This window comes from Mustela nigripes, chromosome 6, assembly GCF_022355385.1.
Source record: "Mustela nigripes isolate SB6536 chromosome 6, MUSNIG.SB6536, whole genome shotgun sequence".
Lineage (NCBI taxonomy): Eukaryota > Metazoa > Chordata > Mammalia > Carnivora > Mustelidae > Mustela > Mustela nigripes.
The window spans coordinates 102905355-102931165 of NC_081562.1; the positions used below are offsets into that span (position 1 = coordinate 102905355).

General features: G+C 51.9%; 1 protein-coding gene across 1 annotated transcript; it reads right to left on the minus strand.

Moving 5' to 3' along the window:
- On the minus strand, positions 1–25811 carry CCND2 (cyclin D2). The gene is made up of 5 exons (XM_059403780.1): positions 25294–25811; positions 23265–23480; positions 20477–20636; positions 10698–10846; positions 1–1082 (listed from the first exon to the last, which is right to left on the minus strand). The coding sequence occupies exons 1-5, from the start codon at positions 25486–25488 to the stop codon at positions 933–935; spliced, it is 870 nt and encodes a 289-aa protein (XP_059259763.1). The 5' UTR covers positions 25489–25811; the 3' UTR covers positions 1–932.

The following is a 25811-nucleotide window of genomic DNA, read 5'->3' on the forward strand; positions in this document are numbered from 1 at the left end:
TCAGCACCAAAAAAAATCAGTTTTTTAATAAAGGATGCCAAGGTCACATTGCCCTCTTGAATACATTAAGAGAAAAGATTCCATTCCAGATCCCACCCTTGGTCTCCATCTGCCTCCAACTCATAGGAGTTTTGGTTCTGGCCCAAAGCTAGATTGCCCCTTTTGATAAAAATATGGTGGTGTCTGCAATGAACCATGTTTGGAAGAAGAAGCAAGATGTCAAAAACACATGAAACCCAGCATCCAATCACCTGTGTCCAACCGGCAAAATAAAACATCTCTTTTAGGTAGCAGCTACTGTAGACAGCAAGAGTTCGTAACTAGAGTCAACTATGCTCCAGACTTAATAACAAATAGGTGGTCGAGAGCAAAGGGGCTTCTACATCCAAAATGGTTCAATCAGGTTGAGAGATTGTTTTGTACTCCCTCCCCATTGTGTCCCTTATTTCTAATTCTTTCTTGAGTTCATTGCTTTGCAATCTAATCATGCCATAAATGGCATACGCAAGTTCCTTGAAATTATCCTACAAGGGGTGTGTACATGCTAGTTCATAACATGAAAAAAAAAAAAAAGCCTCGTCTAATTTGTTCCCATATTTGCAGGCATACATTTTCTCTAGCTACTCTGCAGGTTTTCCTGTAAGCATTTTACTATTACCTTTAACATAATCAAACAATAACTGTTCGCATATACAAAGGGATTCCCTTCTGTTGTACTTCAAATAGGCACCAAATGCTTTTAGTTATTCCGTTTTTATAGGACCTTTTTCTCTCACTTCTAAAAAGATCTTTCAATACGATCTAGGTGGGGGCAGAATTTTTTTGTTTGTTTTTGTTTTTAAAGTTTTATCCTAAAACATAAAGAACAAAACACAACCAGAGAGGAGAGAGCAGATTTGAACGATTCTCTCCCATTCAGCCCGACCGCGTCCTCACAGGTCAATATCCCGCACGTCCGTAGGGGTGCTGGCCTGGTCCAGCTCATCCTCCGACTTGGACCCGTCCCCCTGGTCCTGACGGAACTGCTGCAGGCTGTTGAGCAGCACCACCTCAATCTGCTCCTGGCAGGCTTTGAGGCAGTCCTAGAAGGAGAAGAGGTCAGATCAGAGCTGTGAGCAAGACCAACGGTGGGCAGTGCACTTACGAAGAAAATACACACAGCGGAAGCCTTGTGCGCTATGTGCCAGTTTCCCGATAGAAAGATGTGTCCCGGCAGAGCCGTGGGACCACACTGCTCTGAGTGAGGTGCACCGCCGGCAACATCGGCACGCCCTTATCCTGGCCCATTCCAGATCCATCGAAACAGAATCGGGATTTTGGCAGAAGCCCAGTTGAGACCAAAGCACGTGAGAGTCTGGCCAAGATTCTGAGCCTTTTACAGACACCATGTACCCCCCGCCCCCCCCGCCCCCCCCGCCCCCGCCGTCATCACAGCACCAACTGGGCGCTTTCTGCTTTGGACGGTGGGAGGTGACGCAGACAAGGCGATGGCCAGCGCCACAGACAGAGCCGCAGAGCTAGGCTGGTGGCGCACCTGAGGATGGGTAAGAAGGGAATGGGCTGAACTGTACTCACAGAAAACGCCTAAGCTCTTAAAAAGAAAACCTCCTTTTCCCTGCTTCCTTACCGCCCTCAATTCTTACAGCACTGCAACACGGAATGTGGACAGAACTCTGGACATTGGAGCTGCCCAATTGGGGAAGAAGTAAGAATTTGCAGCATTGTTTGATATTAGTCTATATTTGGTAGGGAAAATTCAGAATAAATTTGTCCCGGGCAGAAGCTTCTGTTAGTGGGGTGCCATGGAATGTGCCACACTCGGGTGTCACTGGGGGGGGGGGGGCTGGCACTTAGCAGCTCGAGGTAGAGAAAAATCACTCTTAGCAGATACATGCCCCCCTCCCCAGGCTCCCTTTCTGCACTCATGGGGCATCTACAGAGAAAATAAGTTAAATCGACTCTGTTGGGGTCTTCCCACAGCTTATTCTAGGCTTCCCCTTTGTTTGTTTCACTGTGCAATTTTCACTGTAGCCTGGAGGCTATGGTTTGCCAAGCACAAAAGCATTATCTTTATTTTCCGAAGATCTAAAGTAAAGGGACACAGTTTTCATGCCTCCAAATATTCCATTCCTATCTCGTCCATGCCACATTTCAAACTACAGCTTTCTACAAAATTTAAGGTTAGGAACAACAGGGCACCTGGGTGGCTCAGTGGGTTAAACCCTCTGCCTTCAGCTCAGGTCATGATCCCAGGGTCCTGGGATTGGGCCGCATAGGGCTCTCTGCTCAGCGGGGAGCCTGCTTCCCCCCCACCCCAACCCACCGCCTGCCTCTCTGCCTATTTGTGATCTGTCTGTCAAATAAATAAATAAAATCTTTAAAAAAAAAATTAGGAACAACAGCTGCCCGATTGTGAAGGGCGGAAACAGGGTATCACCCAGAATGCGAGACAAATGAAGAAAGGGAGAGTCGTATTTGCGACCCACCCTACACACAGCAGCGGGGGCATTTCACTTCTCGGATCTGTTCCCCAAATTGTAGAATAAGGACGAAACACACTCACCGGGTCGAGGTGACCTCTGGAGCTATAGATAAGGTGCTAAATTCAATAAATGAATCCCATTTCTTGTGATAACAAACAACAAAGCCCTCCTGGAGCCTGAAAGAATTATTTCAATTTCTTAAAAATGAGGTATGGATAAGAATTTGCTCCAGATTGCTGAAGGAGGCACGGTGGGTCTGGCACTGGGGGTGGCGCATGGAGCGAGAGAAACAGAGCCCAGCCACAGAGATCTCTGGGCCACTCCAAACCAGTGAGCAGTCCGGGGCTGGCCACATCTCTCGTACTTCTGTGGCGTGTCCTGGTCTCATCCTCTACCCTGTCCGACCCCCTAAGTACTGACTGGAAACCTTGCCTGTGGGCCTCCTCCAAAGCCTACACACCCAGGGGGGTGCTGGGCTCCCAGGTCACTCCCCACTCGCCCCACGAGCTCGCTGTGAAGGCAAAAGGCATCACGTCTATTTCAGTAGAGGATAGTGGAAAACCCGAAAGCCTTACGATCTAAAGAAAATGGATCTTAAATAAAGATAAAGCTGGTGTGAGCCAACAAGGCAAACAGCAGCTGGAGGCAAAGGACTCTCCACTTCCCCTGGGAAGGTCCTGCATCACAGGTGGACGATAGGGCCCAGACGGTTTTCCTTCCAAACCCGGAATAGGTGGCTTGCTCTCCATTTGATCACCGTCTGAAGTAGCCAACGTGTTCTGAGAGGCCATGCTAGGGGGTCTACCACTGTCCTCAAATGCCCCGTCTCAGGTCTCAGGTGCTCGCTGCCCTCCCTCATTCCCCTTAACTCCTCACTGAGAAATGAGGGGCTACAGAATTTAAATGAATATTAGTTTCCTCTTTCTTTTTTCTCACAGAGAATAATGAGTTGAATCCGGCCAGTTGTGACAGGTCTGTTCCCTCTAGAGGTCCTTCAGGAGCTGGTGAAGGTTAAGTTTCTAAGATTTTTTTTCTAGGGGGATGGGGGATTGGGTCAGAACCCCTCCATACCATAGGGACGGTAAATGCATGCTTGCCTCCAGGGAGGACAAATCCTATTCCAAGCATATGGCAAAAAGAGTTTATTCCCCCCCCATGTATAATTAATACATGTGTTCTATTAGCTTCAGGTGTGGCATAAAGTGTTTAACAGAGGGTGGCAGGACTCCCACCAGATTGAGGGACCGGTGTATGTGTAAGGGAGGGACAGACAATAGCTCTGAACAATGATATTCTGAAAGAAATGCCAGTCAAGTGTCAGCCACAAGTCCTCTTTAACGAGAGGGTTTCCCATGGCACAGCCATTTGGAGAAGAGTCCCTAACGTGAAGGTGAAGGTCATGTAGAAGACCCTCCTCCGCAAGAACCCTGGTGCCTCCCACGGATCCTGTCCAGCTTTCCTTCCTCAGAGCCTGTATTTCGGTGCCATGGGGAGGTTATCGGGGTCAGCGCCCCTTCCACCCCAGAAATACAACCAACTCAGGACTCCATGATTATCACTGCATCAGCCACATCAGCATCCCTGAGAAAGACGGTCCTTCACATGAGCCAGAGCTCAAGAAAGCGAAAGAACCTGATCTGGGAACGTGTTAAGAGTCTTCGCTCTGGAGTCGCCAACGAGTCTGTTTCTGGCATTCAGCCTTCCCTTCCAGCAGCCTGAAACCTCTAAGAATAGTTCTGGAAAAAATCCTACAGGGAAGGCTGGGACACTGGACAGTCACCTCTACAGGACTTTCAGAGCCATGGGACTGACGATCAGATGCCTAAAGGGTCACATTTACGTAAGTTCCAGCCAAGAACACGTGGTACCAGCTTCCCTGAACAAAATGAAGGAAGCTTTCCTATAAAACACTTTCCTCAGCTCTGTTTTCATTCCAATCAAAACCATGACTGATCATGGCCAGCTCTTGATCTGATACCTCGCACTTGAAAAGATAAAGGACTACAGCAGTCACCCCAGAAATGAAGGACCCTGAACCCCAGCCCCTGCTCTCTTCTAGATTCATCTGGGACAGAGCAGGAAGCTAAGCGTCTCTGGGGCCAGTCATGTCCCTCACTCCTGGAAGGTTCTCTGGGGCCTCTGCCTAACCCTCCTTCATGGCCTCCTTCTTCACAGCTCGGCTATCATCAGCTTGAGTTTCAAGTGCAGATCGCACATTCCTAACTGGATAAAGAAACTTGAACGGAAGAAACTGTCTACTCTGTGATGGTGGAGACAGAGAAATCAGCACCCCACCTTCCTTGAGACAGAACTCACTCCTGGTATTTTAATAACCTCCATTATGAACCATTCTTGGGCTTGCAAAGAGCATGAGAATTTTCTAGAAGCTGATGGAAAGTGAAGGGAAAGGGAAATGTGTTGGTGGTTTTACTACCTGCTGCCAGACGCGCCCACCCCACACAGGCCCCCATTCCCGCCCAAGGAGCTCCCACTCTCCCAAGCAGCAGGGCAGGACTATGCAGGGGACTGGGGTGGGGGGAGCGGTGACCTGAAGAGAGGAGGAACCCTGCCTCAAACCCAGCGGGGCTGCTCGTGCTGGAAAGTCAAGCGGAGAGAAGGAAAGAAAAGAGGGGGACAAGTTCAAAGGCCCGAAAAGAAAAGGAGGCAAAGCTGGAGTAGAGCAGAATCATAGTTATTTCCAAAGGGCAGAATCACAAGACGCCACGCGGAGGCAATTACAGGGTCAGGGGACTTGGAGGTCCAAAGGGCTCTGGGAGCTCACACAGCCAGACGCCCACATTGTGCAGCTAGAGAACGGAACTGAAGCCCGGTTACGGAACTCGTTCCCCGGTTACGCTGAGTTACAGGCTAAGCCTGGCTGTAAACGGGCAAGCCTCCAGCTTCAGAACGCTTCCCCCTGAGACCCTCTGCTTCTTCCCAGCTCTAAGGAAAGACCTATAGGCCAGAGAATCTCCAAGAAAGGGAGACGTAGCCCAAGGGGCTGGGGGTGGGGCTGTCGGGGGGCGGGGGACCACAGCTCCTCCTGTGAAAAGATGCTACATGCATGCAAAGTGCAGTGGCTCTGGGACCTCTGCTTTCCGGCAGCCTCCAAAAGCACCCATCATTGTGTTAAGATGCCCCAAATTAAGCTGATTAAAAGGAAAGCCATAATGCTCGTCTGTCAGCCTGGACAGGTGGCACTCCACAGCGCTGGAGGTCGGGCAGACCTCCAACTCCGAGGATGATAGGCTCCCTCCCTGGCCCCTGCCCCCCAGCCCCGGAGCCCTGACAGCCCTGTTTGTGATCTCCAGCTCGTTACACGGGCCTCCGACTTCCTCTGCGCGCTGGCTCGGGCTCTGCGCCCTGCACCCTCCTCGGCCTCCATGAATGGGCTGACGGAACTCCGACCATTAGCCCTCAGTGTAACTGCACCACGCCATTGTCACCACACACGCAGTGCACTCAACGGGGGGACAAAGGGCTGAATGAGCCCCAGACCCGCGGCCAGCTCAGGCAGAGACAACTTAGGAAACTATCTCATTCTTTCTTTCTTCACAGGCTGTTTGGCTTATTTCCTTGCATACCAAATGAAGCCCGCTGAAGAAATAAGGCAGGAAAGGGGAGCCTGAGCCTCCAGTTCTATTCCGTCCCCTCCCCCACCCCCAGCCTTCCCTTCGGCCACTCTTCCCAAGGTTCTTGACCACAGGCCCCGTCAGCCCCAGCCTTACAGGGGCCCATAGTAAGGGAAGGTGTGTCAGGAGGGGGTCGGTGCTTCTCTCTAAGGAGGACAAAGACAGGGGCTGGGGGACCCAGCCCAAAGCACGCAGTCAATATGGAGACTTCATCCCCTGCACAGCGAACAGCTTTTTAACAGCTCACTGACAACCAAGATCCTAACGTGCCAGGATGAGCCCAAGGGAGGGGCATCCTGGAATCTTCCGTGGGTGATATTTAAGAAGGGGACAGAAAAGGATGAATATGGTGACCAGGGGACTAGCGTCTGCTTCCGTTGAATTATCTCCCAATAGCTTCAAAGCATCGTCACGGCCCAGGAGCGTGACTTCTGTGTTTTGATTAGACAGTTTGTAAAACTGTGTCACGTGAAGATGGTGGGTTTTGCTCGGGACACTGGCATGTAATAAAGGCCAAGATATAGGGCTTTCCAAAGGTCTGGAGAGACCAAAGATTTAGAGACACACTCTAAGCCCATCTGCCTGGCCTTTGTGTCCTCCGTTCCTTCCTTCCTGCTCCCTCCCTCTCTTCAGCATCATTCCCGAGACTCTGCCAGGGGCTCTGGATAAAGAGCGCAGTAAAAGTTGGGTCCTGTTCCAGAGGCTCTATAGACAAGCGAACAGTGAGATAAACGCTGGCACAAAGTACGAGCCGAGTGCCGAGGGACGGAAGAGGAACCCCGACTCTGCCCGGCAAAGCCAGGAAAGGTTCACCGGGGAACCAGGACGCTCGATCCCTCCTCTCAAACTCACCCTTGGCAACGGAAGCCCCGGTAGAAGTTTCCCCAAAGCCAGCACCGCCTCACTGGCTGGCGTCTGTTTTTAGCAACACTTATGACTGGAAGGAAAAAGTACTTAAAATATACCACCCTCTGAGACTTTTATTCCCCGTAAAACTGTCAGGCTTCTCACTCAGCTTTCTCTTTGGAATGAAGCGTTCCGGTTTATTTTGGCAACCAGAGGGAGCAACAAAGACCGACTTTCTCAGAGCCGCATGGGTCCCTCCTATCAAAGCTATCTGCCGCTGGCCAGCGAGCCAGAGACACTTGTCTGCCCGTCTCAAAGGAAATCAAGGGGACCCGCTTTCCCCAGTCCGCCCCTGACAACACGTGGGCAGAGAACACCGTCCACTCGAGGAGATCACAAATTACAAGGCGCACGGGGCAGGCACAGAAACGTCAGGACTCCAGGTCCTGGTTCGCATCTGTCCTATTTGCCGCAGCCAGTGTGGCAGAATGTGGCCCTGTGCACCTGACTTCTGCACGGGAGAGCTCGACACCAGCCTGTGGGCATTTCAGACCGTGGGTCTGACAGCAGTGTGCGTGTGTGTGCATGTTCCAACTGTGGCAAAATAAACCAAATGTGACATTCACCATCATTACCATTCTCAGGTGTACGGTGGCCTTCAGTATATTCCCTTTGTCATGTAACCATCTCCACCATCCATTTCCAGAACTTTCTCATCCTCCTGAATCAAAACTCCATACCCATTAAAGAACTCCCTTTTCCTCCCACTCCCGGACCCTAGGAACCCCGATTTTACTTTCTGTCTCCATGAAGTCCACTATGTGAGGTATCTCCAGTAAGTGGCCCCATCTGTGTGTCTTTTGGGGTCCGGCTTCTTCCACTGAACATGGTTCGGAGGCTCATCCATGTGGCAGCGTGAGTCCGTATTTCCCTTCCTCTTTAAGGCGGACTCCTATCCCACTGCACATACATACCACGTTTTTGGTTTCTCCATTCCAAGGACATTCCTATTGCCAAGTACCCTCTGCCAGGAGGCCTGCATTTCACATTAGGCCTAGTGAGCTCCTTCCTCTGGGTCTGCTTTCCTCCTCCATTTATGCTTCTTAACACTTCTGCATTCATTTGCTAGGGTTTTGCATGCTTTACTTGTAATGTGCCTTACAGTCCCCGAGCTCCCTGCCCATTTTCCATACATGACCCACCCGTCCGAATTTCTGCCTCCGTGCCTTGCTCATAGTGCAAGTCTGCAACAAGTGAGCCTTTAATAAATCCCTCCAGAAATGAATGGAGAGGAAGTGCTTGCAACACAACACAGCGCTTCTTGACTCATGAAATGGTAAATGGGCTCAGGAAGCAACACTTGCCCCCCCCCCCACCCCCAGATACGGATGCTTTCTGAATTCCAGTCCTTTTCTTTTCCTTCACTCTTTGAGCCTCAGCACTTCAGAGAGAACAGCCTGATGGACTTTTCCTTCACTCTTGAGCCTCAGCACTTCAGAGAGCACAGCCTGACGGACGGGAGGAGACCTACAGCTCCTGGAAGTCAGGCACAGGTGGCCGGCCTCGCCCAAGAGGACTCAAGCCTTTTTACTCAAAACATTGCTAGGGGAGAGTGAGCAAGCCTCTGGGGCCCACAGGTGAGCTTAGAACTCACAGAGGTCTGAGGCTGTTGTCTGAAAAAGTGCGAGGGAGTTTACGTTCTCCTTTGCTCATGCTTGGTTGTTAATACTCAAATGCCGACCCGGAGGCCCAGTTCCGCAGCTGGGGTGTAGGGGACCTCTAGCGGCTTCTGTACTCATTTAACCCGGTCTGACGGCTGACTGACACGGATACCCCAGCTACACAGTATCTGAAAGGGGCAAGCGGTTTCTCCAGTATAAGATGAGAAATTGGTTTAAAGTCTTGAAAAGTGGCCGGAGAGACTCAGTGGCACCTCCGGAGTGACCTCTGTCCATTTGAAGCCAATGAGGGGTGAGAAAGGAACATGTGGGAGAAAGCCAGAGCCCTCTGGGGCCACCAGCCAAGCAGGGCAAAGTCCATAAATATCGGAAAGAGGTTACAGTGCTTGGGGGGTCAAATTGCTGTCACTGACATTTTTGTCTCTGGGGATCAGGGGAGAGCCTGTCTTAAGCTGGTTGCTGTTGGGAGTCCTTTTTGTTAGGCAACCTTAATAGGAGATAGTCAGGAAAGGAAAGAAGCACATCATTTCTATAAACGTTACGTTCTGTCCCAGATTTGCCTCTGGAGAGTTGGGAAAGCACTCTTCACGCAAAGCACACTGGAAGGGGTCTTCTCGAGCTGTGTTTTGGGAACCATGTAGTACACGGTAGCACAGGCCTCTGTGGAAAGCCTCTGTTTGGGACCTAGAATTTTAAAAGCGTATCTAAGACCTGCTTCAGAATAGGAACCTGGGTTTGTTCCATGAGGCCCTTCACCACCTCCTTACACCAGCTCCTTGAGGTGGTAATAAAGCCCAAAGCAGAATACAGATAGGGAGGAAAGAAAGCCAGCAAGCTGCAGCCCTAGGCCCTCGGAGTTGTCAGCCTTCCCATCAGCATCCCCATGGGCATCACCATAGGCCTGTAAGCCACGTTATCTCTTAACTCAATCTAGTCCCACAGCAAGGCATTCCGAATCTCCCTGGAGCATCCAGAGCGGGGGCTGTGAAGCTCGTCTGCATCTTGAGCCTCTCCATGGGGACACACCAGGGCCTCCCAGCGGATAGGATTCTCCAGTTGTCTTCAAAGCAGAGGCCTTTCTCAAACAAAAAGATCCAGGAGCTACGGTTGGTGTGCAACTGTGCAACGTTCCCTGGTTGGTGGGGGGAGTGGGAGCTTCCAGGTTCTAGCCCAGGCTCCACTGCTGACCTTTCCCCCTCCCCCAGCCAGTTTCCCAGCCCTCTCCACACCTCCCATGGAAAGCCTCGGCTGGAGGACACAGGAGTGGCCTCTCTGACCTCTCAGAGTCACCCTGGCTTGGACCTTCGAAGGACTGCCGTTTCCTAGCAGCTGAATCAGAGCCTCGCTTGACCTTGGTCTCTCAAGACCTTTCTTCTAAGGAGCTGCAAATTCTGGCAAGCAGAGTTAGAGTCTCTGGGCAGTCCACCGGCACAAGAATGGAAAAATCTATAGCTAATAATAGTTCCTTGAATTACTATGGCCCTTTATTCTCTTAGAAGCACTTCTTAATCCATTACCACATTAAACAAAAGGGAAGTGAGAGGCGGGTGGGGTTGAGAGGTGTGTCAAGGCCAGACACCCTGCCGGAGGTGGGGCACCTCTTGGATCCCTCGACCACCCAACCCCCAGTGAAGCAGAGCCGGCCTCCAGCCCTCTCTCCTCTGGGTCTCCGCCTGAGTGGGTGGAAGCAGAGCCCGAGCCTGACAATGTGGGGGAGAAGCAGCCTGAGGACATGGACATAAATGGAAATGAAGCAACACTTCAGACCCACGGGGAAGCCCACGAGGAACATTAGTAAACAGCCCTCCTCCCACCTCATAGCTGTTTGCTAGGTTCTTTTCTCTATCTTACGGCACACTGGCTTTCAAAACCTTAGGAGGAAGTCTCGTCTATGGAATTTTGTACTGGGAGGCTGGATCTTGGAAAACAGAAACCACCATTGAAAATTAAAAAATGTAAAAAGTACCTCCAACACACCGTCATCAAGCCAAGTATCTCTTTCCCTGAGCTGAGAAAAGAGACATCTGGTTTTAACCAAGAAGATGGCGTCCACCTACCACATCCGTGTTGGTGATCTTGGCCAGCAGATCGACCAGGGCATCGCCAGTGAGCGAGCTCACGTCCTCATCCTGCTGGAGCCCGCAGATGGCGGCTCCCACACTTCCAGTTGCGATCATCGATGGCGGGTACATGGCGAACTTAAAGTCTGTGAGAACAAGAGGCAGAGGGTCAAGGCCCAGGAAGAATTTGGATCTGGGGATCCCCAGCCTGAAGATCCTCAGAAAGAGGATGGTGAGAGGTAGGCTGCACAGGTGATCCTCACGAACAGACACGTCCTCTCCTGAGTCTTCCTTCCCGAGATACCCTTTATTTATTTGCCATCACTCTAGAAGGTCCCGAATCAAATGGGGAAATGGATGCAGAGAAGCTGGAGAGCTTATCTGAGTACACACAGGGAATTCTCAGAGAGGGGACTCAGGTCCCCACAACCCTGTCTGGGACAAGGGGCAGGAAGGTGAGTGAGATGTATTCCCCCTCTGAGGGTCATGGCAGGAGCAGAGCAGAGAGGTCGGAGATGAATCGCTCAGGTGCCATATAAGTGAGACAGACCAAAGGATCTAGATGGTGGAAGGCAGGAAAAGTATACAAGCGAGTACAATTTTATGAAGACCAATAATCCTGATGTTACCTTGCCCTGTTATTTTGTGGACAGTCAGCAAGGACTAATATGGCCCAAAACAAAAGATGACTTTATTTAAACAAAGAAATGAAAAAAAAAAAAAAGGAAGGGAGAGAGGCAGTAATGGAGGGGATGAGGGCCAAGTTTCACACAATCCCCAACTTCTAGCCCCAATGCCAAGGGCCCTTAGAACACGAGGAGAGAAAGCAGGTACCCAGTATGCACCATTGCACCCTAATCAGATGGGTGACTTGGTTTAGATTTTATGGCTCTTGGGCCCAAAGTTCCCATTTTCTGGCTGGAAAAAAGAAGAAAAGAGTAGTTCACTAAAGAGAAGTACAAAATGAGGATAAATTTAAGGAGCTCAAACCCTCATCCATTGTCATTTCTCCAAAAGCAAACAGGGGGGATATTCCTATGCGTGGCTCAGCTTGGGAGACCAAACACCTCCGGTTCCTCTGCGCGCTCCTGCAAAGAAGCCAGGTGACCAAGATCACCTACTTCCCAGTTACCAGGAGGAGAGGACGACACCCCACCTGACTGCTGTGACTGCTTCTAAGAGCTACTAATGACCCATGGGCACAGTCCCGTCCGTAACCCACGAATGCACCGCATAAGCTGCGCACAATTACCCTCACATGGGGGAAGAGAAGGGGTGGACTTCTGAGGGCTGGAAGGGCCCTTACCTGGGCCTTGTGCTCATATGGGAAGGACGCTACCCTGTTACTGTCTCTGGTCAGTCCTGGAGTGGAGCAAATCCTCCAGTGTGCTACCTCCGCTTCTATAGCATTACCCCAGAGTTCACTGCCTCTAGCTGTGCAAGGGTGCAGGCGGGAGGGAGACACAGAAGGGGGACATGGGTCACACTTCCAGTTATAGCATCACCACTAGGCTGAACTATAAAAGGAGTGTACCTTAGTATTTCCCCTTCTTCCTGTGCCATGCCCTGTTAAACAACATATTCCATTAAAGCGCTTTAATGAGGACTCCATTGTCCAGCGTCGAGTTGGTGGTGTTCTCGGCAACTCTGCCGATCCACTGAACCGTGCCTACACCTCCCATCTTGGCCGAATCCCACAAACAGAGCGAGCCCGGCCGTCTGTCCGTCTGTCTTTCCCCTTGGCTTTCTTTCCTTAGCCCACTCCCCATCTCTGCCTCCTGAGGGATGCATATCACAGCGTTCTTTTCTGCCCCACGCCTGCTGTCCACTAACCCCTCCCGTGCCTTCTCTATCCCCATGGTCGGTGCCAAAGGCGGCCTCCCTGCCTCCTGCTCTGCTGTAGGTCTCCTCCACATGGGCTCACAGGAGTGTTTCTCTGCCCAATAACCTCGTTAGCTTCCCCCTGTGACATTCACAATGCAGATGAGGCAGCCAGCCCATGGCCTTGGGCCCACAAAGGCCCTGGGTGGGAGCATCTGGCAGGGAATGACAGGAGGATATCCCTGGCCCTCCCTTTCCTCTGTCCCAGGCCTCCGACCAGGAAGAACACCTCACACATGCCTATCTTTTGTTGTCCAATTGCACGCAAAACTGACTCCTAATTTTAGCAAACTAATTAACTTCTGGAAGCCAGGGGGTATATCCGGGTGGTCCTGGGGTGCGGCAGGTGCTAAAGTTGCCAGAAGGACTGGATCTCCCCTCCCCTTCTCTCACCACTTCGTGTTTTGCTTAGGAAAACGCGGAGGGGCCTCCTCCTGGCGTTACTGTCCTCTGCCTTCCAGAAATGGGGAGCAATGCGTACAAGAAGCTAGCTGCCTCTGGGCAGCTCAGGCTGGGTAGCGCTCCCCCTGCCAGAGAAGAGCTACAGGAGCTGGGCAGCCACTGCGCCGCCCCTCTGCCCCACACCGTGGGAGCAAGCCAGGGACTTTCTCAAGTTTCGTGAGCAGCTGCTAGGCTCTCCTCTGAGTAAGTCCAAAGGAGGTGACATTAGCACTACAAGCGGGTCCAGACTGTGGGACCTTGGGTGAGTCATTGCCTCCTCCAGTCCCTGGCATTCCATTTGTCTAATAGAGGGTGCGGCTGGATCTGTGTTTTTCTGACTTGTAGCTGCACCTCACAGTTGGGTCATGAAACCCATTTGTGGGCTGTTTTTGTTGCTGTTTAACCGAACAGAACAGGATAGAAAGTATCAGGAAGTAATCATGTAGTAAGAGTAAATACTGTCTTGAGAAACTTTTGTAGCAGTTTGATGTCCATTTATGTATATCCTGAGTTGTGTTATAAAATGCCTTTCTTTCTTCATGGTTTAGGCCAATAAGTCGGAAGGCTGAGAGCTGGCTAACCCCCCAGGTGCCTTCCAGCTCTATGTTGCTCGTCCTTAAGGATCTAGAATGAGAACCACTCCCAAGAAACGCAACAAGCATCAATAGAACAAAGCATGGCTTCCACTGGCTGGGGAAGTCACAAGGCATTTCTCTCCAGAGAGCACGGCTAGTTCCACATGGCCTCAGGGGCTGCCCCAGGACCCTACTCAGGGACACCCCCCTCTCTGTCTGTAGGGGAAACAGCAGAGAGGAAAACACCCGAATAAAATATCTGAAGGGTCGTGTCCTTGTACTAGCTCTAGTTACCTAACTTCTGTACTCACCCGTGGAAAGTTTCACTCAACCCACTCAGCCAATCCTGGAAACTTTAAACTTTGGCTACGTAACTGGGCTGAAGAGGGTTCAAACTTACCCACTTGGCCAGGGGGAGTGGGCAGAGAGTTCAACATCATGCACACATGCTATGACCAAGATGACAACCTTCCAGAAATATAGGAATAAAAATACACACGTGCACGTGCAGGTGACCGAAGTAGGAGTCACAGAAAATGTATGTAAACGTACGGAAGAAACAGAAGTTAATTGTGTAAAACTTCCTCCTAATACTATTTTACTTCGGCAAAAATAAAATACCAACTAATAATCTCTCAGAAATCTCTTATCTCTCTTGGTCAAAAATACCAACAAGCTAGATCTTGGTGCAAAAAGCATATCCAGGGGCGAGGGTCTACTCCTATCCTCCGCTGCCCGCCCGGAATGGTAAAAGGTGACTTCTGAGACCCTCCTTCCTCGCAGCTGAGTTAGAGGCAATTAATTAGCCAGTGATCCATTCCTACAGAGTCATCACAAGTGTTTCTCCCTGTTCCCGGAAGCAAGGATTAATCTCCACCCCCCACCCCAGACATAAAAATGCAGTAACAGAACACACGGCACATGGGGCATTCTAGATGGCGAGGTGCATACCACATGGGTAGCTAGTAAAGAAACTTCTCAAAATAAAGGGGGTGCTTAGGGGAACAGAAGCATGAAGATACTTACAAAGACTATCTGAGGGGGCGCCTGGGTGGCTCAGTGGGTTAAGCCACTGCCTTCGGCTCAGGTCATGATCTCAGGGTCCTGGGATCGAGCCCCGCATCAGGCTCTCTGCTCCACAGGGAGCCTGCTTCCCTCTCTCTCTCTCTCTCTCTGCCTGCCTCTCTGCCTACTTGTGATCTCTGTCAAATAAATAAATAAAAAATCTTAAAAACAAACAAACAAACAAACAAAAAAACAAAGACTATCTGAGGACATGGGAAGAATTTGGGCCAAGCGGCTCCGAGAGCTGGAAGGTGGAGTATGGGGAGGCCGATGCCTACCACCAGCCCGCTGTGTGAAGATGGGCAAGACACTTGACCTCTCTGAGTCTCCATCTTCTCACCAGCATATCAGAATAATTGGACCCACTTCGTAGGGTTGTTCTGAGGGTGGGAATAAAATAATCATGCAAAAACACAGTGCCTGGCTCCTGTTAAGCAAGCCGTGTCCTACCACCACTATTCTGACCACGGGAACCTTCCAGGGGACTGTGAGAGGTAATCCCGACCAACGGGAGATGCGGTTCAGCATCAGCAGGCCTGAGGAGGAAGGGCCCTGTATCCCTGGGCTCCAGGCGGATGCTGACAGCAGCCCCACCGTGCCGAGACCGCCGGGAAGAATGAGGGCTCTGTGTTGCCTAGAGAATCTTTCACTATCACTTGTGTTCTATCCCAGAAGTGACCTCATCGAGTCCCCGAAGCCTCGTGCTGGTTTGACAGAAGTGGGAGAAACCCGACGGCCCCTATACAATAAATGGAAGCCAGAAGCTGGCCACTCCCTTCCCAGTGCCCCCATATTCCCTCAGGTGTGGTTTGCCCAGAGCCACATACTAGAAGCCTCTGACACGACCTCCTCCCTCCTGGGGAGGTGGGGGAGGCAAGGAGCACACCTGAGGAGAATCCCAGCTCTGTTGGTTGCTTACTCATCTAAGTAGTAGTGGTGAAGTATTAATAAAAACCAACGTAAAAGTCATTAGTTTCAAAACACTTCATTTTACAGGTGAAATCAATGAATTCTTTTTCTTTTTTGGGGAGAAGAGAGAGAGAGTGTGTATGTGTGAGGAGTACAAGTGCCGGGGGCGGGTGGCGGAGAGGGCAGAGACAGAGGGAGAAAGAGAATTTAGTTAAGCAGACTCCATGCCCAGCACGGAGGCTGACACAGGGCTGCGATCTCACAACCTTGAGATCATGACCAGAGCCACGATCAAGAGTCAGATGCTTCACCAAACGAGCCACCCAGGCTCCCCGAATCCATGAATTCTTGATCTGTCTAATGCCTGATCCTGGGCCTGGGGTTAAGGTGAGACCTTTGGACTGTGAACCCAGTGCTCTTTATACCTTAACAGAATGTGAATAGCTCCTTAAGGCCACCTCCCACATCCCACAAAGGAAAACTGGGCGATTTTCCTATCAGCAGTGCCAGAAAAGCTCCCCAAAGCGAGCTCAGGTCAGAGATAGGTCCGAGCCATAGCACCACCAAGCTGTGTGACCTCCATAGTCCACCTAAACTTCCCAAGACCGCCACAGGCACTCCCAGGGCCCCATTGGGTTCCGTAATCTGGAACAGGGCAGCGAGGGCTTCGTATTCAGACTTGGTATCTGCACGCCCTGGTAAGATGTCACTGAAGAAAGAGCTCTGAGCTAAACTCAGTTGAAACCACGGATTAGATGGCCCTGCCTGTAAAGTCAGCGGGGATTGTTTTGGCTATGGGAATGGAGACCTTCAAGTCCAAGAGTGACCTCTGTGCTTTGGATCACCACTAGGGGGCGAGAGAGATCTGCTCTGAGGCTGAAGAGAACCAGGGAAGACCTAGTCTCCCATCTCCCCCATCTCTCCCCCACCTCTGACCTGCACCAAGGTGGAAGTTAAAAAAGGCCAAGATCCCAGGTGCTCATTGGCCCAGCAATGATGTGGGTGGCACACACCTCACCTACCACCCCCGGGATGCCTCGCCAAGCTGAGGCCAATGTGGCACCTTGGTGGGAGGAGGGGAAGGGAGGGAAGCGGCTGGAGAAGAGCAAGCAGCCTGCACCTCAATCATTTTACCGCCAGATGGGAAGGGAGAGAACCCTGTCCCACCGCCTGTCCCCATGGGGAGCACTTGCTGAAGAACAGCCACTTCCTCACGTTTCCATGCCGTCAGCAGCAGAGAGGGTGCAAGGGCTCCGAGAAGGGAAGGTGGTCTCAAGTCTCCCCACTTGGCCACCACTAGGGCACCCCTCCCTTTTTGGATAAGGGGCTGCATCACCTACCCTCTCCGGGTCCTGGCTATGATTATACCTCAGGATGGAAGGTCATGAATCTTCTTTAGGGAAAGCCAAGAAGACTGGGAACCCAAGGGGTATCATCATCACTAGGGCTCGGGTCTTAGCGACTGGAGTCTTGGGCGGGCCTACTCACATGCATGGAGCCAAGAGCTTAGCCCAGCACCTGGAGGTGCCGCCCAAGGCAAAAAGAGGGACATGTGGGGTTAAGCACCTCTGCCCCACCTCCACACCAAGTTCAAACTCAAGGTCATCGGCTTTCTAGACGAACTGGAATCCTCTGTTGAGCATGATATCATGCATCAGGAATCTTCCAGTGCCAGAGCGCAATCCTGAGTCATCTTCTCTGGTCCTTCTGTCCTCATCTGCAGACCTGGGGGACTCTACTGTCAGAGCTACAACCAGGGGTACACTAAGGCTCAGTTCTGCCTCCCCAGGATCAAAAGCTTCAGGAAAGGGGATGGATGCCAGGGGCTGGCAGTTAGGAAGGTCTGTTTCTCACCCCAGTGCCCCTGTGGACCACGACTGGCCCTGACAGGGACACCGGGCAGTTGGAGGCACTCTCTCCCACCAGAAGCCATTTTGAGCTGAGGAGGGAGGGGGCAGGAGGGCCCCTCTCGGCCTGGCTGCCATCTTACCCTCCGGCCTGTGAAGAAAACTGCAGCTTCATTCCCCTTCTCACAGCCCCTCTCTGCTCTCCTGCCCCCTCTCTCTTCCCCTTTCACATACACACATGCACTCCCCACACAGCCTAGGGAACTGCCAGCTCTTTCACAACCAGCTTTCCCATCAACTAGCCACACAGCCTCAGGGCTGGCCATCATCTCCTCAGAACCCATCATCTCCTCAGAACCTTGTAGGCCTGCGAACCCCGGCTCCAGGTGCCTCTTCGGCTTTGGGCTGAGGGGCCAGGCGGGAGCTGTGAGGCACCTGGAGCAGACAGGATGGTCTCGGTGTCACACCTACCTTTGGTTCTCGGTTACTTGCGCCCGCTACTTGCCAGATGGTCTTAGGCAGTCAACCATTTGTCACCCCTGGCCCCCAAATGCAGTCTCTCCTCTAAGTGGGAGATGTTTCCTCCAAGAAAAGCAGCCCTTGGCTTTTATACTGTCGAGCCAACTGCTATAAAACTCCACACTGTGAGGTTGCTATGTAACCCGGTCCTTCATACAGACACAAGCACAGGTCAAGGAAGAAAAAGCCTTGTGAGACAGACCCATCTTTCCCAGACTCAGGAATCTTCTGAGAACGCCCCTCTGTCTGACCAGTCCACACCTAAAACTTAGTACCTTAGTACCTAAGGCTTGCGGTTTTCATTCGGTTGGAGTTATTCCTTCTATCCTGCCTCGCTTCCTGTCCAGGTTAGCTCAAGTCTCCCAAAAGGCAGTCATTGTGACTTCCCCTGCCATCCCTCAGACCTCTGTCCTCAGGACCCGAGTTCCAGGCTCCCTACTCTGGCAACAAAGTTGGCAGCCACCCCAAGAATCTAGGCAGGAAGGTCAGAGGTGGGGGGCAGGATCCCCAATTTTAGAGAATGAGCCTTTACAGAATCTGGAGATCTACCCATGCCTGGATAATTCTACCCACCATCTCTACCCTGAACAGAGAGGAGAATGGAGGGATGGGTGGACAGACCCCAAAAGATCTGTCAGTCAAGAGACAAGGTCAAAGCAGAACTCTGGCTAACAGCTGGGCAATGGGGGAGCTTAGGGTCAAGGGGTCAGCTGTCCTAGGGCCAGAGAAAAAAGGACGGGTTGACTCCTCCCCCACAGTGAATCATGACAATGGAGAGGAAGGGCCTGGGAGACAAAATGACAAGTCAATGAGGGACTGACCTCTAGGGCCCCGGGTCAGACAGCAGGAGAAGAGAGGAAGCAGAAGAATGGCTACTGTCCAGGGGGCTCCAAAGAATGGCCGGTCAGGGCTGCGGGAAGGGCAGCTCACTCTCCCCCAAAGGGGCACAGGGCACACGCCCATGCCATGGAACCCATGAATGGGTCTGGATCAGGAAGGGCAAGAATGTGGAAAAAACCCGTGCTCAGGCTTCCAGTGTGGGTACCTGGGGACACTCCAGCCCACGAAGGCAGAGCAAGGGATCCTGCTGAACTTGGATGAAGTTCCTAGTAGGAGATGGGGGTACTTTCACAAGGAGTGCCACCACACACTGTCTACACATTCCTGGGCTCGTGAAGCACCTCCTTAGGGCACCACGTCTCCTTCTGATTTTCCTTCCCCTAAATACCCTGAAAAGCCTGTACAGATCACGTACCCACAGATGTGTTTTGCAGACAGAAGCTGAGGTTCAGAGAGGTGAAGAGGCCTGTCCAAGGTCATCCAGTGAGAAGTAGCACAGCCTGACCTTTTGACTGAGAACACAGCATGCACACTTTGGCCTACTGTGTGATCTGTCTGTACTAACTCATGAATACCATGTAACAAGGTATTGAAAGAAGTTAACTCCCTAACTCCCCCCGCGAGTCCCAACTATAAAATTCAACAGCTCTTGGCAAACTGGGGCGGATCTCTCTGCACCGCAGCCCGCCCCACTCACCCACCAACCTCCCACCTCCAAACCAAAGATCTGCCCAGACGGTCACTTCTTCACCTATAGTGTCTCTCTTTTGGAAGATTAAGTTCCATGATCTCTCTCATGGTCACTACCAGGAAAACAATGGTACAAACTGGCCAAGGTTCAGTTTCATGAGACAGTGTCAAACCACTGCCTTTAGTTTATTAGGGGAAGTGCAAAGCAAATGGGCCAGTAAGAACTATGTATCAACTGTGGGATCAACAGGGTGGGTAGAAAGCTTTTACTATGAAAAACCCAGTCGTGATTGCTACGTTAAAGCTTGCAACCAAAATCAAAACACCAGCACTTGAAGCGAGGGCATCTAGTGCTGCGAACCTGAAGTCCCTGCTGAGAGCCAGCCCAGTTTACTCTCCCGGCCAGCAGAGGGAACAGCTATACATGTGTGTCCTCCAGTAAAAAGAACTCCTTTGGCCTCCCTTATCAGGGCAAGCCGCGTATTTATCTTGACAGTGTTCCTTTAACCTGTATTTGCCCCCAGCCCCCAAATTTCCTCTTGGGCTTATCTCCAAGCCATCCTTTTCCTCAAAAGATTAAAGATTTAAACACAACCAGAGAGCAGTATATATAATCTTCAAAGAGCACTTTAGACATCATAAAGAATTATTTTTATAGGCCGTATTTTTTTTTTTCCCTTACCACACCTGTCGTCATAAACCATTTATGAGTTTAGCAGAGAAAAAAAGGAATATACCAGCTCAGATAGTCGGGAAAACACAGCCCATCTCCTAAGCCCCTCAGGCCCATACCAGGGAGTACCCCATCCTCCCTCCCTCCCTACGCCCTTGACCACCCTCCCCCCAAGGGGCTCTTCAGCATGTGTCCGCCCCTCCCAAGGCCCCGCCCTTGACCACCCTCCCCCCAAGGGGCTCTTCAGCATGTGTCCGCCCCTCCCAAGGCCCCCTCCGGCTCCAGCCTATGTGTCTGCCCCTCCCAAGGCCCCCTCCGGCTCCAGCCTGCTCCTACCAGTGGCACACAGAGCAATGAAGGTCTGCGCATGCTTGCGGATCAGAGACAACTTCTCGCTCGGCTGGGGCAGCTTACGAAGGATGTGCTCGATGAAGTCGTGAGGGGTGACGGCGGCCAGGTTCCACTTCAATTTGCCCAGCACCACCAGCTCCCACTCCTGAGGAAGGGAGTGGGGGAAGAGAAGAATATAAAACCCAAAGGTGGACCTGGTGTCCTGTCTGGGACAGGGGTGGGGGTGGGTGGGGATCCAGATCGGTTTTAAGGATGCTCAGGAGGAGGCTGCTGGATGGGGAAGTGGGCCCTTTGGCAAGTGTCCCCCAAAGCTTGGTAGCTGTTGACCTATCTTCTTAGGCTTCCAATGGGAGGCGGGACTGGCAATAGGGAGAACCCAGGTGTCTGTTGCTAAGACTCTGTTTTCTCCTATTTCTTTTCCTTTTGGCTTCCCCACCCCCGGCCAACCTGGACTTGCAGGCAGTGCTGAAGCCTGCCCACCCAGAAAGCTGAACGTGCGAAAAGATAGTGCCAAGGTCATTGTGGCCCTTAGGTAGTAATTTGCTGTCTATGTCTCTATCGCTGGACTAATAGTTTTTTAAATCCTCACAGGAAAATGATGTACACAGACAAAGGTCAAACTAAGGTTCCTGGGCCCAACTCCTGGGCAACCAATCAGCTGCCTTGTAGCTGGTGCCAATAAGTGCCATTCTTCTCTGCTTCAAAACCTTCCCCTCCACTCATAATGCGGAAGTCCTGGGGAAAAGACACCCAGCCACAGAGCGCCCTTTCACCTAAATGTTTCATAGGCCTTTGTCATCGTGACTTAAGGATCCACTGGACGGTCATTAGCAACCCCATGTTGCAGCAGGAGGTGATTGGGGCAAAGTGAAAATGCTTGTGCACAGTCCACGGAATCCCTCCGTTCAATGCCAAGGGGGGACAATGCAACCCCGACTCTCACGGGCTTCTTCTCACCAGCAGCCCACCTCATGAAAAACTTCTTTTATCCCTTATCGGGATACATTTGGGGACTTGTGCTGAAAGTAAAACAAGCCAAAAAGAAATCCTAAAAGTATGTGCCATCAGAGGGAAAACGGGCCTATCCAATTAATTGTCTTCAGAAGAAAGAGGCAGAAACCACCCTGCTCCCTCCCACATCTGCTCTAAAACCCCCCAGGCTCTCTTCCATTTGCTACGCCAGGAACCAGAGCCCCAGCCCCCTCCTGAAGCCCCAAGAAAAGAGGCTGTGCGACTCCCTTCCCCTTGCTGGACCCCAGCTTTCTCCAGTGTTAACTAGGACTTCTCCAGATCCCAGCTTCTGGGAGAAAGAGATAGGGAATGGAAAACACAGGCAGGGTTTTGTGGAGCAATATTCATTAGCTTGGCTGGTCCTGGAAAAAACTGGGGTGTCCTGAAGAACACCATTATCCACCATCATGTTGAAATAAACAAACCAAATGGAAGATTCATTTTCCTGGTCTCCCATTAGAAAAACAAACTAGTAATGAATTCTAACAATTTCTTTACATACTTTAAAGTCCGCCTTGGCTTTTTACAGAGGGTTGGGGTGTGGGGTGGGGGGAGGAAAAAAAGACAAAATTACGAAACAGCCCATGTCTTCTAAGATGGCTTGAAATTCCAGCCCTTTCTTCTCACAGGGGAATGTGAATCTAAAACACTCTTCTTGTACTATTATTAAAGGAAGCAGATCTCCCAGAAGAAAGCACCTTTCTGGGCCTCCCAGACCAAACCAGAAGCAGCTGAAATCTGGCAGCGGTTCAAAGGTGAAGTCATTCATGCCCCCTCTCTCCACATTCCCCGCAATTCCTCCCCCGTCCTTGCACATGTCTGGCACTAGATGGCAGCACAGCCCCAGAAAGGGAGGCCTCTCACAAAGAGCTCAGTTCTACCAGCCTGTCGGAGCCCTGTGGACTTTGTGCAGGCCTCGCCAGTGAAGAGGGGGAGGGGCGGTCAGAGGGGGCCCCCTTCTGCGAACAGTGCAGAGAAAGGTGTGCAGACCACGGAAGGTGGGCCTGGGAGCCACTCTACCGTTCCACACTGCTGCAACATGGATGCCTAAAGTGTGAAGCCACAGGGAAAAAGACGGGTGGGAGAGGGGGGCTTTGCTGGTAGAAAACCAGAGGCAAGAGAAGACCCCTGTCATGGGACAGAGGTCACCACCCCACTGGAGCTAGGAACCCAGGCCTCAGATTCCTCCAATAAAACACCAAATTTGGACTTGGGTCAAAAGTCAATTTGATGAGATTTAGTGAACAGCTACTATGTACAGGTATCTTTCGAAAATCTTGAGACTTCATAGTCTTTGAACTCTGGATTCTTAGGAGACACATCACAAAACACTATCATGTGAAGACATTCCTACCATGTGAGAAGTCGAACTATTTCTCAGAATTCTGTGGTTGAAAATTTGGAATTTAATTAAAATGTTATCACTGTGTCCCAAGTCTCCCCTACACACACACACACACACACACACACGCAAGCACACAAGGGCACACAACTGCAAATGAATTTCACCAACACAAATGTCTCGGGGGATCTTATTCATGGATGTAACCTTAGTGCTTAGCACAGTGCCTGGAACACAGTAGGAACAAAAAAGAAATCGTATTAAATGCATTGTCTCCTAAAATGTAAAAATTCCAGCAGTGTGGTAATCTGGGATCCAAAGGATTTGTTTGGGGAGCAGTGGGTAGAAGCTTATCAGGCCTGGAGAGAGCAAAGATGGAAGGGCGAAGAGAAAGGGGGGAAGAAAGGAGAGGGTCATTACCAGCAGCTCCTGAGGCTTGATGGAGTTGTCAGTATAAATGCACAACTTCTCTGCCGTCAGAGGGATAGTCTCTTTGAGCTTGGAGGCCAGGAACATGCACACAGCCCCCAGGAGCTGCAGATGGGTCTTAGGAGTTGGGACCCCAGCCAAGAAGCGGTCCAGGTAATTCATGGCCAAAGGGAAGACCTCCTCTTCACACTTCTGTTCCTCGCAGACCTACAATGGGAGCCGGGAAAGGGTTGAGAGGGGGTGAAGGGAATAGTACCAGGAAAAGACAAAAAAAAAAAAAAAAAAAAGAAAAAGAAAGAAAAGAAAAGGCATAACCTATGGAAACAAGCAAAAATATTTAATTTTTGAGTGGGGAGGGGGAGGGGAGTAGAATATGTGATAAGAATAAAGACGAGGAAAACGGCGAAAATCTAAAGAGTCCGTCTGCCCCGGGGTGTTCCCCAGGAACGTAAAAAAGGAGGTGAATGGAAGATCCGAACCCGGGAGGCAAACAAATACGCAGTAGCCGCCCGGCTCGGCGACGCTCCCTTTGGCTACTGACTTCTTTGCTCACTCGAACTCACTCACACTCTCTTTTTTGGATTTCGTCATCTTTTCAAAAAATCAATAAAAATATTCTGAAAGCTCCGGGGGTCTTCTTCTTGGTCTCATTCGGACCCCCAGACCCTGCTCTATCATTCCCGACAATTGGAAAAAATGTCCGGGGGGGTCCCTGCGACACAGACGCCGCTATTGGGGGGGTGGGTGGGGAGAGGTGGGGAAGAGAGGGGGAGGGAGGAGAGGAGGAAGCGCCGCAGCCTCGGCGGCTGGACTCGGAGCACGGGGAGACGGTTTCAAAAAATAATTAAAAATCGAGGAAATATCCTAGAAAAGCCGTTTTGGCGTGAAAACCCCAAAGAGGATCCAGGCTTCCCGAAACGGAGGGTTCGGGTGCCGGAAAGGTCTGTATCTCGACCCCTAGGGCTTTGGATCCCGAGGGGAAACTTGGAGGGGTGAGCGCCGCGGCGGGAGTGTCCGGCTGCGGCCCACAAGGGCAGAAACTGGGGACCGTGGTGCCGAGCTGGGGGAAAGCCGAGGAACGGGGAGCAGCCGGAGAGAGACACGGGGGACTCTGACCTCTCCTTTAGGGGTGCCCCGACATCCCCCCCCTACACACACCTCCTCCCCCCCCACCCCACCCAAATCTCCGCACCGAGGAACCTGGAAAGCCAAACTGTAAGTAACCTTCGTGAGGTGGGGGTTGGGGGAGAGGGCACAATTACAAGTGGGGTGGCCGGCATAACGGGGTGCGGGGGGGGGGCGACGTTTTCCAGCCTTTCCAACCGGAGTTTGCAAAGCAACATGGCGAAACCACGGCAGGTCCAGAGTTGTGCATACGTGGGCACACGGCTTGCTCGGCAAAGATTTGGAGCAAGGGTAAATAAGTGTTTCTTTTGGGTTCCCCTAAAACACACGTTTCTTCATTGCGACTTCCGGGGCTCCTGAATTCTCCGTTTCTCTCCTCCTCTCTCCTCCCCCTCCCTCCCCCCCCTTAAGTGCCAACGCGGAGTCGCGACCACATGCGGGGACCTGAAGCTAGGGCGAATTTGCTCTGGCCTTTGGGGGGGCTCCTTTTTTTTACGTTGGGGCCCCCGATTTCACACTCTTGCTCCCTTCTTCACTGCACCGTAAGCAGCCGCGGCTTCGCCAGACAGGTCGGGATGGGGGTGGGAAGAAGAGGCAGCCACATGCAGGCACACGCGCGCGGGATGCTCCCCCACCCCCGCCCCAGGACAGCCTCATTTCTCCCAGATTTTCCTCCCCCCTCCCTTTTCCCCCTTCCCTCCCCCAGTCAGTCTTGCATCCTGCAGGGAGCAGAAACGAAGCCACGCGTCTCGCCAAAGGGCGCGGGGTAAACTCGCGCACGGGAGCGGAGAGGCAAGCGCGGAGCCTGCCCTCTCCCAGTTTTAGGGTCCCCTGCGGGGGGGGGGGGTGGCCGAGTATTCGGATGGGGACACACAGAGTCTGTCTGCAGACTTACCTCCAGCATCCAGGTGGCCACCATCCTGCGCATATAGGGCTGGATATCCTTCTGCACGCATTTGAAGTAAGAGCACTGGGGAAGGTAGCGCTCCTCGATGGTGAGCAAGTTCTGCAAAACGCGGTCGTCGTATAACAGGTTGGCGTCTGGCACGGCCCTGCGGACCGGGTCCACCTCGCAGCACAGCAGCTCCATGGCCAGCCGGGCGCCCGCTCGCTCCCCTGCTTTCTCCGGACTGGAAAAGTTGGGGGGTTTTGGGAGGGGGGAGGGGACAGGGTTCCCCTTACCTCCTTCCTTTGGCTAAATAGGGACTTTTCGAGAGAAAAGTTATGGGGCAGAGAGAGAGAGAGAGGCTGGGGGAGAAGAGAGGAAAGGGATGGCGGTGGGAGAGGAGAGCCTCGGGGGCTGCTAACTCTGCCTGCCCTCCCCTTCAAACTTGTCTCGCTCTCCCCTGCTCGCTCTTCTCTGCTCTGCGAGGCAGTGACGCAAACTGGCTGGGCAGTTAGTTCTCCTCCCTC